At 45.6% G+C, this 15,449-nt stretch overlaps 1 protein-coding gene across 1 annotated transcript; it reads left to right on the forward strand.

Moving 5' to 3' along the window:
• Positions 1-10,161, forward strand: LOC107109166 (arylacetamide deacetylase-like 4). The gene is made up of 4 exons (XM_015409740.1): positions 1-191; positions 3,715-3,931; positions 5,381-5,444; positions 9,201-10,161. Exons 1-4 carry the CDS (start codon positions 15-17, stop codon positions 9,973-9,975), a joined length of 1,233 nt encoding a protein of 410 aa, XP_015265226.1. The 5' UTR covers positions 1-14; the 3' UTR covers positions 9,976-10,161.
• Positions 10,162-15,449: the final 5,288 nt, after the last annotated feature.

The following is a 15,449-nucleotide window of genomic DNA, read 5'->3' on the forward strand; positions in this document are numbered from 1 at the left end:
AGTGGGAAAAAACAATGCCCCTGATTTGGAATGTCCTCGAACTGATAGCAGCTGCTCTGCTCACTCCTTTCTTCCTGTTGCTGGGATGGGCTTTGTATTATCATTTCTCCACAACCGAAATCCCTGCCGGAATGCGTGAATCTCAAAAGATCCGATTTCTGCACTTGGCACTTGTCATGGTGTATGGCTTGGTAAGTCGACTTGACGCGACCTCGAGTTTGGAAGGTGAGAAAAAACAGGTAGCACAGAGTCATTTTTCAATTGTTATCATAGACCTTCAATGGAAGTGGATACATCATGTGGGCGACCTGCTCCCACTGGTGCAGCCCTGAGAATATCAGACTGACAGACAGAGTGGAGGAAAGAGACACTTCCATATGGATAGAGCAGCTTTCCATTCCCTCGCTCTCTCTCTGGATCAAAACTTTCACCCATATCCAAATGTTAAGCAAATGTTGTGAATATCTGAAAACCTGGAGAGGCACTGGTGAAGGTTAACAGTCACCTAACTGAGACAAAGGAGCTGTGGTGGCTCAAGCGGTTAAGACGCTGAACTGCAGGCTGTGGAAGGTCAGTAGTTCAGCAGTTCGAGACCCGGGTGCCGCATGATGGAGTGAGCCCCCATCTCTAGTTCCAGCTCCTGCCAACCTAACCGTTTGAAAGTAAGAAATTGCAAGTAGATAAATAGGTACCACTTCGGTGGGAAGGTAACAGTGTTCCGTGCGCCTTGGTGTTTAGTCATGCCGGCCACATGACCACGGAAACGTCTTTGGGCAGCGCTGGCTCTTCGGCTTTGAAACGGAGATGAGCACCGCAACCCTAGAGTTGGATTCGAATGGCTTTCGAGAAAGGGAACCTTTACCTTTTTTAACTGAGACAATCCGATTTCATTGGTGAAAGCTGAAAAAAAGAACTCCATATCTATTGGGTGGGGAGTGTTGGCTTTTTCATATATGGTATCAGTGACGGTCAGCATTTGTGAGATAGAGTTACTACAATTGACATTCAAAGGTGGTAGCTGTTGACCTTCACAAATGGCACAAAACGGGAGATTGTCTGAAACAAAGAGGACATAGGTGGACAATCACCCGGGGTGCTGTTTAGAAAGAGGGAAGGGAAACAGTCGCTACTCCTGTTTCATGTCCTTGTTCCACTTCCCTCTGGAGCTTTTGTAGCTTTAGGGGGAAAGGTAAGGTAAGGGGTCTATAAGTCCTACCCAGGCCCGTAGCCAGCATTTTTTAAGTTTGGGGGGCATTTAAAGTTCTTAGGGGGCACTGGCTAGTCAAATTAAAGGAATACTTGGCTCCTTCCCTGCACCTGTCGCTGCTTGGGGGCCCGGGGCTGGATGGGAAGTCGTGGGGCCTTGCCAGTAAGTCAGGGGTCCTCGCCAGTGTTCCCTCTAAGCTGAGTTAGCATGAGCTAGCTCACAGTTTTTTAGCCTCCAGCTCACAGGTCTTTGTCTCCGCTCAGGAAGGATGGCTCCAGAGCAGACTCATTTATGCAGTTGCCAAATGGCTCGCTCACAACTTGAATGCCAGTAGCTCACAGAGCAGATTTTTTGCTCATGAGACTCCACAGCTTAGAGGGAGCATTGGTCCTAGCCCCGAGATGCCCCACTGTAGCTATGGGCCTGGTCCTACCCCTTAAAAGGTGATGGAAGGTGCCATTGTATAGCCCAGTCTTGTCAGATCTTGGAAGCTAAGCAGGGTCAGTACTTTGATGGGGGAACCACCAAGGAAGGCGGCAGAGGAAGGCCATGGCAAACTCTGCTTCTCACTTGCCTTGAAAGCCCCTTGCTGGGGTCAGCATAGGTCAGTTGCAACTTGATGGTACGTAAGTACATACCCCTTAATACCAATTTTAGCTTTTCTCACTGGTGCATAGAGGTCAAGTCCTTCTGAATTTACTGCCAGGGTGTGAATAGCAAAGTATGCATACTAGAATATTCCCTAAAGTTTTACCAGTCTTCTTTTTTGTTCTCGCTGTGTTTGTATGAAATGGGGTCCAGACAGGCAATTCTCCAAAACTGGGTTCTTCCAACAGAAAATCCCAAAGGGAAGTAGAATCAGTAAATACGGACTGGATTCTTAAAACGATGGGGATGTAGTTTAAAAAAAAAACTATTCTTTTTTACTGTTCAGAGTCCTCTGGAAATCTCTGCTGCGATTAGTCTTCTCAGTTTTGCAGCAGTAACATTGGCAAAGTTTAATCTTTTTTTAGCTTTTCCATTAAAAAAAATGTTGGCTTGATAGAATTTATGAGCGAATGAAGTGAGGGAGGTGGAGCAGTGTTCCCTCTAAGCTGCGTTAGTGTGAGCTAGCTCACAGTTTTTTAGCCTCCAGCTCACACATTTTTGTCTTCACTCAGGAAGGATGGCTCCAGAGCAAACTAATTTATGCTGTAGTCAAATTGCTCACTCACACATTTAATGCCAGTAGCTCACAAAGTAAAATTTTTGCTCACAAGACTCCACAGCTTAGAGGGAGCATTGGGGTGAAGGGTTAAACTTCCCTTGCCGAAATACTCCTGATTACGGTTCTCCACTGTGGCAAATTTTAGCTACATCCTAGGATTTTCCCTGAGAATGGCAGGAAAATTTAGAGTCCATGGTATCAGCAGTTTCCTTTAAAATAGTAGGTTTTAGGCCAGGTTATTTGCTTGACTCTGCAATTCAGAGTTATAGTTGCTGACATCGCCAGAGGTATGAAATATCAAGAAAACAAGAATTTTTTTTATAAAATGGCAGACAAATCCTTTGTGGTTATCTTCTCCTTGATTTCTTCCCTTAAAAGCGGGGAGGATACATATGTTCTCTAGACGTGGTTTTGAAAAATATGGAAGGCATGAAAATGTTGAGACTGAAAATGTCAAGACAGTGTGCAACTGCAATAAAAAAGGCCAACACTATGCTGGGGATTATTAGGAAGGGAACTGAAGACAAATCAGCCAGTATCATAATGCCCCTATATAAATCGATGGTGCGATCTCATTGGGAATACTGTGTACAATTCTGGTCACCACACACCTCAGAAGGATATTAAACCATTGGAAAAAGTGCAGAAAAGGGCAACTGGAATGATAAAAAGGTTGGAGCACTTTCCCTATGAAGAAAAGTTAAAGCGCCTGGGGCTCTTTAGCTTGGAGAAATGATGACTGAGGGGTGACATGATTGAGGTTTACAAGATTATGCATTGGATAGAGCAGGTAGAGAAAGAAGTACTACTTTTCTCCCTTTCTCACAATACAAGAACTTGTGGGCACTCCATGAAATTGCTGAGCAGTCGGGTTAGAATGGATAAAAGGAAGTACTTCTTCACCCAAAGAGGGATTAACACGTGGAATTCACTGCCACAGGAGGTGATGGCAGCTACAAGCATGGACGGCTTCAAGAGGGAATTGGATAAACATATGGAGCAGAGGTCCATCAGTGGCTATTAGGCACAAGGTATAGATAGGAACTCTCAGTCTGGGGCAAGTGATGCTCTGTCTTCTTGGTGCTTGGGGGGGGCAACAGTGGGAGGGCTTCCAGCATCCTGGCCCCACTGTTGGACCTCCTGATGGCACCTGGTATTTTTGGCCACTGTGTGACAGAGTGTTGCACTGGATGGGCCATTGGCCTGATCCAACATTGGCTTCTCTTATGTTCTTATGTTGTTATGCATGCATCTTTAATTCTCTATCTTTTTCTCTCCTTTTATATTTCACTGCAAACAGGATTATATTTGCTGGAAAATGGGTCTTTGCCATAGGTTTGCCATAGTGAGGCTTGCAATGGATGGAATCCCTCCCTTAGGTGATCCAAGGGTCTTCACCAAGAATGACTTCTTTGAGGGTATACCTGTAAGGATCTATCACCCTAAAAGGGCATCAACTGGGTTGCAGAGAGGAATTCTGTTCTTCCATGGAGGATCTGGAATGATGGGGAGCATTGGTAATAAAAGCATTTGTTAAAACTTCTAAAGATGTAGGCTGCAACTACACATCCTTGGATATTATGCTATGATTGTATGATAATAACCATTAGCAACTGGATTCTCTTGTGTGAACAAGCTGATCCAGTTGCAAATGATTAATTATATTTATATTCTGCTTTTCAGACAAATTTTATACCAATTATCTACATACATCAAGGTTAGAGACCAATGAAGAGTCTTGAGACCAATGGAAAGTTCTTTCTCGATGCTAATTCTAGACTTGGTAATAGACATGGCAGCATTGTTCCTTTTTGACATGCCAGCCAAATGACCATGGAAAAGTCTTCGGACAGCACTGGCTCTTTGGCTTGGAAACGGAAATGAGTACTGCTCCCTAGAGTTGGATTTGACTGGCTTTCGAGCAAGGGAAACCTTTACCTTTTAATATCAAGAAGGCTATTTAAGTGCCAATACTGATTCTCACCCTGACCTACATTGGCCCAGGCTAGTCCAATCTAATCAGATCTTGGAAGCTAAGCAGAGTCAGACTTGGTTAATATTTGGATGGGAGACCTCCAAGGAATACTAGGCTTGTGACCAATGTTCCCTCTAAGCTGTGGAGTCTTGTGAGCAAAAATTCTACTTTGTGAGTTACTGGCAGGGGTCATTTCATAGAAAAAGAGCTAGGGGAACTCATTAGCATAACTCATTAGCATATGTCACACCCCCTGCCATCACCGGAAGTGTGTCCTAAGGCCACACCCACCACTCAGTTAGTCTTAGTCTTAAAGGTTAGTCTTAAAGGTGCTATTTGTTAGTCTTAAAGGTGCTATTTGAACTCTTGGACTATTTTGCAGCAACAGACTAGCACAGCTACCTCGGGGAAGCTCCTGGATGGGGCTGGGAGTCCTTGCGGCGGCCACGTGGAGTGGCCTCGGCCAGGCAGAGGGGGAGGACACCAACTTACCCTCCTGCTTCATCCTCCTTCTGCAACAGAATGAGGCTGGAAGCAGGGGACGGCCGGAAGCAGGGGGCGGGGCTTCGTCGTGTGCCCCGCCCCCTGCACCTCACCCAGGGGAACTGCAATCCCCCGTCTGGTTACTGGCATTAAAGTTGTGAGCGAGCGATTTGGCTGCTGCATGAATTAGTTTGCTCTGGAGCCATCCTTCCTGAGCAAAGATGAAAATGTGTGAGCCAGAGGCTTAAAAACTGTGAGCTAGCTCTCACTGACTCAGCTTAGAGGGAACACTGGTTGTGACATTGAGCCAGGCAACGGCAAACCACCTATGAATATATTTTACCTTGAAAACCCTATGGGAGAGTCACAATAAGTTGGCTGTGATCCAATGGCACTTTCTGCCACCATACTGATTCCCAGCTTCAGATGCCTATACAGAAATGAGTCCTTCTGAACATAAACAACTCCTCCAATTTTAACAACTCTCTTCCCACACATTCTTTTTCAGATGCATATGAGAGATTTTGCCGCTATATTGCCAGGGAAAGCGATTCAGTGCTTGTATCTGTCGGGTGGGTAAATTCTTTCTTTTGTGGAATCTTGAACTTTGGTGCATTGTCAGGGGTTTCCCCCCAGCATTCAGATGTAAGACAAGTTAAGACTGATTTCCCTTAGTCATTTTACCAAGAGGGAAAATATAGGGTATTGGTGATAGAGTTTCCAGCACTAGTTTGGGCAATTGCTGGAGATTTGGGGATGAAGCCTGGGAAAGGCAGGGTTTGGAGAAGGGAGGGATCTCAGTGGGGTATAATACCATAGAACCCACCCTTCAAAGTAGCCATTTTCTCCAGGGAAATTGATTTCTGGAGCCTGGAGATAACTTATAATTCCAGGAGATCTCTAGGCCCTATTTGGTGGTTGACAACCCTAATGGGAAGTGGTGGTGGTGGTAATGAGATATTACAAAATGAACCCCCTCAAAATTAAACAATCCAAATAGTGTGGACTACTCCCAAATGTTGGTGGTGAACTGATAGAAGAGAACAAATGCAGGAGGAGAAAAAAATATCCCCCATTGAGTCTATCAGGAGGGAAGGTGGTATGGTATAGCCTGATATTGTCGGATCTTGGAAGCTAAGAAGGGTCAGTACTTGGAAAGGAGGCAACCCAGGAAGACTCTGCAGAGGAAGGCCATGGAGAAATCTTTGCTTCCCACCTGCCTTGAAACAACCTTATGGAACTCTACTTCTTGTTCTCTGTGAGGCAGATTTTCCCGCCAAAACACAGTTCCCCACTCTGACTGAGCTGCCTCCTGGTAACATATTTGAATTATAGAATTATAACTTTCTGTGCGTTCCACCCTGTGATAGAGAAGTTATTTGGCTTTTGCCCAGGCCAGAGATTTATTGTAACTCAGCAGGAGCCCTCTTATAAATCCATTTGGAAATGGCACTTGACATGAAGTAAAGTTTAAACAGAACGGTTGATTTTATTGAACAGGCAAAGTTGAGCTAGGAATAGGGCAGGAGATGAGAAGTTGAGGTAAATTCTGTTGTTTATACAAATTAGCCTTTGGTCCAGGCTAACATGGTGGTCCACCATGAAGTCTGAATTTACACAGGAGTAGCTAGAAAACTAACAGTGTAAGATTATATCCTCCTAAATTCTTTTAATATGGGCTTTCAATTAACTTGCAAGAGTGTAACTCTGTTCAGGATTGCTCTGTAACTCATTCAGAGAAGGGCTATAATATTTAGTACAGGTGTCCCCTAACCTATTTGAGCCTGCAGGCATCTTTGGAATTCTGACACAGCATGGTGTTCACAGCCACAAAATGGCTACCACAGGTGAGGCCAGCCAAAAAAACTGCTGCAGACAATGTTCAGTCACACAGTGATGATTCTTGTGCTTTGGTGGCAGCTGCTGCTAATGTCGGGTTGCCAGGTAAGATCGTTGCACCAGTGGGGGGATTTGGGGGCAGTCTGGGAGTGGGCAGTGTTGTCCCCGACATGATGACATCACGTGGAAGTGACATCATCATGCCAGTGATGTTGCGCGGTGATGCTTTGCTTTTTTGGGCAAACTCTGTGGTTAAAATTGGGCTCAAACCATAGTTTTGCCCAAAAAGCAAAGCGGTACGTGCAATGTTGTGATGTGATGACATCACCTCAGGGACATCACTGTGTGATGTCACAGTTTGAGGGCAGGGCTTTCCCGCTGGCCAGCTGGCTGGCAGTGGGCAGAAGCCCTGCCAGGACTGGGAATCTGGAAACTCTATGCTAATGCAACATTTTAAAAAATCTTCACAGCCAATCCAATCTCCAATGACCAATCAGAAAGCTTCCTGAGCAAAAGCCCAACCTGGCCCTGCCCACTTTAAAATAAGGTGTCCGCAGGCATTACATTAGGGACCCCTGACATAGTCCATTAATTGATCAAATTAGTTAAAATATTTTGATAAATTTAGAAGAATCTCCAGTTAAACAGGCAGGAGCTGTCTTTTTTTAATGGCCTTTCTAATACAAATACATGGAAATCATATGTAGTGGAGCACTCTCTGTCACTGACGAGAGAATTTAACTGTCAGGAATAAAATGCTACGTGTTCTTAGTATGGTGAAAATAGTATGGTGGACATTTTCATCAGTAGCAATCTAAAAAAAAGAATCACCATTTCTTTTCACCACAGATAGTTTTCTCTGAACACAGGACAAGTTCCTGAAAGTTTCATACTAGGATGTTCAAAGGGAAGTCTCATAGGGACACCAGTGGTGGGTACTGCTGTCAAGCTGGCATCTGGCTTATGGCGACCCTTCATAGGGTTTTCAAGGCAAGAGGCAAATCCAGGCGGTTTGCCATTGCCTGCCTCTGTGTAGCAGCCCTGGAATTCCTCGGTGCACGTGAAGCCGCCTTATACTGAATCGGACCCTTGGTCTATTGAAGTCAGTATTGTCTACTCAGACTGGCAGTGGCTCTCCAGGGTCTCAGGCAGAGCTCTTTCACATCACCTATCACCTGATCCATAACTGGAGATGCCGGAGATTTGAAACTGGGACCTTCTGTGTGCAAAGCAGAGGCGCTACCACCGAGCCACTGAGTAGTCTCCCATCCAAGTACTGACCAGGGCCAACCCTGCTTAGCTTCCAGGACCTGTAGAAGGGAGTATAAACGCTGTGTAGCCCTAAAGTGCTCTAAAATAGGAACTTTATTAACAATGTTACCAAATGTCTAAAAGACAATAAATATAACAATCAATGTACAACACATACAGCAAAAAAATCATAAATGAAACCTGGCTCATAACATTGAAGGAGCCACATAGTACAAATCAAAGTATAAACAATGATAGTGACATTGTAAACGTCTTCATCAACAATGTGGCTCCAGACTCTGTATACAGCCATGGAATCAATGATACACATTAGTCACGAGACAAGGATTCCGGATGTGACCTTGTTTCAAAATCTTTTTCAATCGTGTCTGTTGTCTCAGTCAATGTATCATGTCACAAAAAGGACCATTTCACATGATTACCATGGACCCAATTGGCGACCCTTCATAGGGTCCGCCAGAGAGAGTCACCGACTTAAGATCTGTTCTGAGGCACCGGGAGAGGAAAAAACGCCGAGAAAGAATACCATCTGAAACCCGCCTGGAAGAGCCATATAACAACAGGACTTTGCTGCCTGGGCGCTGATAGGCAGTCACCCCCCTACAAAAATGTGGCCCTAGATAGGAAATTAAATTATCTGTAAACCACTCAGAGACCCTTCGGGGTTAGAGTGATATATAAACTGAAAGTTAAATAAAAATAAATAAAAATAAAGGGTTCACAGTTTGGTGTATAACGATCCACATAAACGGGCTCCTGACTAGATAATATCCTTCAATGTTATGAGCTGGGTTTCATTTATGATTTTTTGCTGCATGTGTTGTAAATTGATTGTTATATTTATTGTCTTTTAGACATTTGGTAACATTGTTAATAAAGTTTCTATTTTAGAGCAGTTTAGGGCTACACAGCATTTGTATTCCCTTCTACTGATTTGGCTGTGTTCACGATCTTTTTGTAGCTTCCGGGACCTGACAAGATGGGGTTAGCCTCAGGGTCAGCAAGGACATTAACACTATAACCAATCAGATTTGAGGTATGAGATCTTCCTTCTTTGCTTACCGGTGCTTGCTTAGTAATTACACCCCTGGTCTGAGGGGTGCCATAGAGAGCCGTTCTAGGTGTCTGGAGTTTCGAAACGGGGTACATGTCAGGATTCTGAGAAGACACGCCTGTGCAACATGTGCTATTTGTATTTCTTATCTTGGTTTTAACAGGTATCGCCTTGCTCCAGAGAACCCTTATCCGTCACAGTTCAATGACTGTCAGGACGCTGCCGTTTACTTCATGAAGAATTCAGAAAACTATGGGGTGGACCCTGCTCGTATAATACTTTGTGGGGACAGTTTTGGAGGCATGTTGACTGCTTACGTCTGCCAAGAGCTGAAAAGCAGGACCGATCTCCCCAAAGCCCGTGCTCAGGTGCTGCTCTATCCTGTTCTCCAAGCACTGGACTGCAATTTACCTTCTTATTTGCAGAACAGCTTCTTCCCTCTTATAACCCGAGTTCAGGTCCTTGAAATGGTCACACAGTATCTCGATAAACCCAGCTCATTGATTGACATAGCGGTTGCAGGAAATACGTTCCCTGAAAGCACTCATATGAAATACAGGAAGTGGGTACATTCCGATCTTATCCCTCAGAAGTTTCGAGCCCGAAACCACAATAAGGCCCCGCCAGCTCCCCCCAAATATGATTTATTAAGCCTGTTGGGTGAGCTGCACAACAGAAGACTTTCCCCGCTCTTGGCTGAAGATTCCTTTTTGAAAGGTCTTCCAGAGACTTTCATCCTGACCTTTGAATATGACGTGCTGAGGGACGATGGGCTGTTGTATAAGAAACGACTGGAAGACAATGGCGTCTTGGTATCATGGCACCACATTGAGGATGGGTTTCATGCCAGTCCAGTCATGCTGCATCATTGGTTAATCACTTTCTCCCATTGCAAAACAGCAACTGATTCTGTAGTTAATTATGTAAAAGAGCTGTAAATTCTAACACGGTCTTCGGTCTCCCCCAACTGAATGTATGACTGTTCAGAAAACTGCTCATGTTTTATCAGTCACACTGCAAACCATCGTGTTTGTGTCCTGGGCCGTCAAGTTGCTTTCATCTTAAGGTGGCCTTATGAATCCATGGCCTCCAACAGGTTCTGTCATTGAACTGTCTTGCAACCTCATATGCCAATAAATGTCTGTGTATGTGTATGTATGTCTTGCAACCTGAAGGCTGTGGCTTCCTTTACTTGAGTCAACCCACCTCACGTCGGGTCTCTCTCTTTCCTGACTGCCTTCAACTTCTCCTTGTGCCATTGTCTTTCCCAGTAACTTTTGTCTCCTCACCTTATTGTTTTTGGCTAACACCAAAAAGGCAATTGTTAGAATTCACTACACTTTCATGCACAGGGGGCTGGCAGTTCATGGATTTGAGCCTGTATTTCAAAAATGGATAGGTCTGGTTTCCTACTACTCTTCCAGTACTATAATAAACAGGTTCTTCTCACCTTAATTTAAGTTGCACAGGGGAATCAGACAAAGTAGATTTTTGCTCAGGCTCGCCAAATTAGACAGAAGAATAGGGTGCATTTTAACAAATTTTAACTAGCATAATAGTTTACGATTACAGTTTATTTAATTTATTTATTTATTCCATTTATACCCCACCCTCCCCATGAACAGGCTCAGAGCGACTTACATTAGTCGGTACCCAGTACTATAAAACCATATACAAAAGTTAAAACATTTAAAACAATCAACAATCAAAGTGCTAGTGATAATAATCGTCTTTCAGTAATTAAGATGGCATACTATATAGTACACAAGCAGTTGTTTCCAATTCCGTGATCTTTCAGCATCGCACGATGGTATGGCTCAATCTCCAGGCTGGGGCCAACCCATAACCACAGATGTTGGTGGTAGTGGTGTGGCGGCTCCTAATTGAAAGCCTGGTGGAAGAGCTCCATCTTGCAGGCCCTGCGGAACTGTAAACCCCCCCTGCAGGACCCTGATCTCTTCCGGGAGCTCATTCCACCAGTATGGAACCGCCACTGATAAAGCCTTGGTCCTGGTGGCAGCAAGCCTGGCGTCCTTAGGGCCTGGGATGGTCAGTCAATGTTGTGCCCCCGACCGTAGTGCTCTCTGGGGTATATATGGGAAAAGGCGGTCCCTCAGGTATGTCGGACCCTGGCCATATAGGGCTTTAAAGGTAAGTACCAGTCTCTTGAAATACAGTTACAACTCTAATTTTATCTAATATAATTAACAAGGGGGGGACCCGCGATACTCGCGGGGGGCAGTCTCTCTCTTTCCCCCCATTCTCTCTCTTCCCCCCAGTCTCTCTCCCCCCCTTCTCTCTCTTCCCCTCCAGTCTCTCTCTCCCCCGCCTTCTCTCTCTTCCCCCCAGTCTCTCTCTCTCTCTTTCTCTTTCCCCCGTCACAGCGTGGCCTGCGTGGCTAACTTCTGCCAGGCCTCGCTGGGCTGTCTCCCCCCCCTCACCGTTCCCCCTCCCCCTGACTTTCTCTCTCTCTCTTTCTCTTTTTCCCCCGTGAACTGAGGCCCGCACGGCTTACATCCGCCGGGCCTTGGCAGTCTCTCTTCCCCTCCCCGACTTTCTTCCCCCTCCTCACCTGTCTCTCACCGCTGCCACCGCCGCTGCTGGGCCTCTCCAGCCATTCAGTTCCTTTCCCACGCACAGAAGCCAGGTAGGTCGCAGAGCGTTCCGTGCGCATGCGCACGGAACGCTCTGGCACTTTCGGGGGGATTCAAACATCCCCCCGAAAGTTTTTTCAACATTTAGCATTTTGTGCACATGTGGGGACCACCCCACATGTGCACAAACCTCTCCTCCCTCTCAAGTGCCCCCGATGTCTGGATCTAAGGATCCGCACAGAGGGGGCCAGTTCAGTATTAGTATGTAGATGTACTGTAACCATCGGAATGTGTCTATTTGATTACTGTGGTAATGATTTTTCTGATCCCAGTAAACTTATCTACAGACAGACTACAGATAAAGGTACACCCTCCGTATAAGCACCTCACAACTGCTGTTGAATAGAGCTGAAGTTATCTTCAGAAAGGTCCTTTCCACATTTGCCTGCCACTCTGGATTTTCTCAGTGTTTGAGTTGAGTCAATTTAAGTCCATGACAAAACAGCAACCAAATGACCTGGGGCAACAGCAGGCTGAAACCAGTCTGACCACTGAAGGGAAGTCATGCAATGCAGAATGGGGGGACCCCAGAATAAAAAGAAGGTTGAACTCAATTGTAGTGCAGAATGGGAGGGAAAGCCTGGATTAAAAAGAGGTTGAATTTGATTTTAATGCAGGATTGCTTGGAGGACATCACAGTGAACATGGATGTAATGTATCAGGACCCGGCCGCATGGTCAGCTTGGGCACCACGCGGTCAAGCACAAGCGTCGAGCTTCGCTCCGACAGACAATGGACGATACGGATCCTAGCCCACACCAATCAGAGGGCTAGGCTCCGGGCTGAGAGCCTGTGGGACTCTCAGCCACTAGTTTTGGACCTATTGGGAAGTGGGTGTGTGTTTTGGGTGGTGGATTCACGGGGATATAAGCTGGCCTGCGAGCCGGCTTGAGTTGTCTTGTTCTTGACCTAATAAAGTACGCTAAGCTGAAATCACTCGTCCGTCTGCGTACTTTTCAATGGATTTAAAGGAGAGTGCAGAAAGGGCCTAAATTTAAGCTGAATTATAAACAGCCTCAAATGAAGGGGAATATGCTCCAGTTACTTAAACAGAAGCTTGGATATAAAATTATCACCACGCTGCAGTCCTGAGTTCTGTTCTTGTCTAGTTCAGGGACTTGAAGGGAAATTTTTACTAGGTATCTGAAGAAAGATGGTCAGGGCCTGAAGCATCTTTCTATGCCTTCCATGTTTGTTGGTTTTGGTTTTGCCCTGACCTGGGTGGTCCAGGCTAGTCTGATCTCAGAAGCTAGGCAGGGACAGCCTTGAACAGTACTTGGAATGGAGACCACCAGGCAGAGGTCATTTCGGGGGGGAACGCGGGGGAACGTGGTTCCCCCAAGTGAGGTGCAGGGGGCGGGGCACATGACAAAGCCCCGCCCCCTGCTTCTGGCTGCCCCACTTCCAGCCCTTATTCAGCCAGGAGGAGGCAGGAGAAGAGGGAGGGTAAGTTGCTACCTCCCCCCCTCTCCCCACCCCTGCCTGCCTGGGGTCAGGGAGGGCCTTGGTGGGGCTTCCTTGCACTCCCACCGGCCTTGCAGGTCCACTGCCGGGCCCCTGATGTCAGGGGGTGTGGCGTATGCTAATGAGTTATGCTAATGAGTTCCCCTAGCTCTTTTTCTATGAAATGACCCCTGCCACCAGGGAAGTCCAGGGTTGCTACACAGAGGCAGGCAGGGCTATTTTTGGGCAGGAACGCACAGGAACGGAGTTCCGGCTGGTTCCTGAGTTGGCCACGCCCAGCAGGAATTCATTAGCATAATAGGCCACACCTAACAGCAGAAACTCATTAGGATTGGCTACATTAGGGATGTGTGGTCTAACATGCAAAGAAGTTCCTGCTACAAAAAAAGTCCAGAGTTTTGACAGCAAACAAAGAAAACACAATAAGAAGCAAAAGGTGAGTGTGGTAACATGGGGTGTGGCCTAATATGCTAATGAGCTGTGATGTCAGGGGTGTGGCTTAATATGCTAATGAGTTTCTGCTGTTGGGTGTGGCCTATTATGCTAATGAGTTTCTGCTGGGCTTTTTCTACAAAAAAAGCCCTGGAGGCAGGCAATGGCAAACCGCTTCTATTTGTCTCCTGCCTTGAAAACCCATGAAGGTTCACTATAAATTGGCAGAAACGTAACAGCACTTTCCACCATCAATCCAACCTGCTGCACTTGTGATGTGGGATAAATATTCCTCTGAATTAGTTCCTACACTTTCTCTCTTAGCATTAATTACTCGTACTTTGGATTTCAAGCTAAGTGGGCATTTTGAACAATCTCTCTTATTAGGAGGTTTAAGAAGGTCAACTTTGCTGGCCCATTAAAGGCAAATGTCAGCCCAGGGGCAGGAGAAGAGGGAGAATCATCTTCTTCAAAAACTCTGCCCACTTTTTAAATTTCACAAAACAGGCAATCCCCAAAGTGCTGCTGACCGTACTCATTTTTAGCTACAACTTTGTTTCTCTGCAGATGTCCCCCAAAGTCCCCCATGCAACAGACAAGTGTTCTGCCAACACACAAAACAATGAAGCTACTTTTTCAGATGTTTTCTCTTGCATGACAATTAGCACCAAAGGACTTTAATACAGACTTTAGACACACATATATTTGCAAGCCATTCCTAACAAGGCTAGACTCGGGTTGCCTAGGCTCGGGTTGCGAGTTCCAGTCATGCATTTCCCTTCCCTTTGCCAGTCTCCCCCCAAAGCCATCAACCCTGCAATCCTAAATAGAGTTACGCCCTTCTGCACCAGTGAGGATGTGACTGTGTTTAGGACTACAGTGTAAAATTGCAAGAATAAAACTTTTCTAGTTCAGTGCAATTTTGATTCTCAGGACCAAAGTCCTCCTATACATTATTTCAGAAACCTTTTAATATTTTGTAAAGGCAGGTCACTAGCAGCCCAATGTTCCCTCTAAGCTGTGGAGTCTTGTGAGCAAAAATTCTACTGCCTGGTCCTTTTTAACTGGAGATGCTGCTGGGGATTGAACCTGGGACCTTCTGCATGCCAAGCAGAGGCTCTGCCACCAAGCCATCAGCCCTTGCAGAGTGATGGAATAGCTTTTACAAGGAATCTTTTTGCTGTTACATTTAGATGTGATCAATCAGATGTTATCGTGCTTTGTAAGTGGCTTACTGATGGACCAAACAGTTCTATCATACTTGTCATCTGTCTTGACTCCCAGTGTGAAAGCCAGACTGTAAATGAAAAGAAATAAAACAATAAGCCTCGAGTCTCAGCATTTGCACCTCTCCAGTCTACTGACGCTCCCTTTCACATGCGATGCCCAAGGTTTTCTTTCCATTGTTTCTCATTCTCCTGATCCTGGTCCTTGCGCATTGTTTGCTGGATGTCTCCTGTGTTGTTTTACAGTCCCTGATCCACCTTGAGTCTCAGTGAGAGGGGTGGGCTATAAACAAATGGTCACAAATTTGAAAGTAAGGAGGGCAACACAGAAAAGCCTGTAGGGGGACATTTTAAAAGTTTTCTTGGACATTCATTTACAGGAGTCTTGTTTCTGCCTTATTCATATTGGTGACTTTGTACTGAAATTTACCAAATTATGGCATCACAGATGCCTTTTTTTGGTATATGCACAGCTGAAGTCTCGTAGCCAGAATACCAAACAGTTGCTGTGCACTCAGTTTCTGAGCAATGTACGGAGTTCAGAGTAGTTAGCTCAGTTTTTTAGCCTCTGACTCACACATTTTTGTCTTAGCTCAGGAAGGATGGCTCCAGAGCAAACCGATTTATGCAGCAGCC

The sequence above is a fragment of the Gekko japonicus genome, unplaced genomic scaffold, assembly GCF_001447785.1.
Source record: "Gekko japonicus isolate JY-2015 unplaced genomic scaffold, Gekko_japonicus_V1.1 scaffold5154, whole genome shotgun sequence".
In the NCBI taxonomy this organism is placed as follows: Eukaryota; Metazoa; Chordata; class Lepidosauria; order Squamata; family Gekkonidae; genus Gekko; species Gekko japonicus.

What these genes read in the sequence shown, in the direction of transcription:
- LOC107109166 (XM_015409740.1), top strand. Translation starts at nt 15, where the DNA reads ATGCCCCTGATTTGGAATGTCCTCGAACTGATAGCAGCTGCTCTGCTC. An exon ending in TTGTCATGGTGTATGGCTTG is followed by an intron (nt 192 to 3,714) that starts GTAAGTCGACTT and finishes CACTGCAAACAG; the next exon opens with GATTATATTTGCTGGAAAAT. An exon ending in TGGAATGATGGGGAGCATTG is followed by an intron (nt 3,932 to 5,380) that starts GTAATAAAAGCA and finishes ATTCTTTTTCAG; the next exon opens with ATGCATATGAGAGATTTTGC.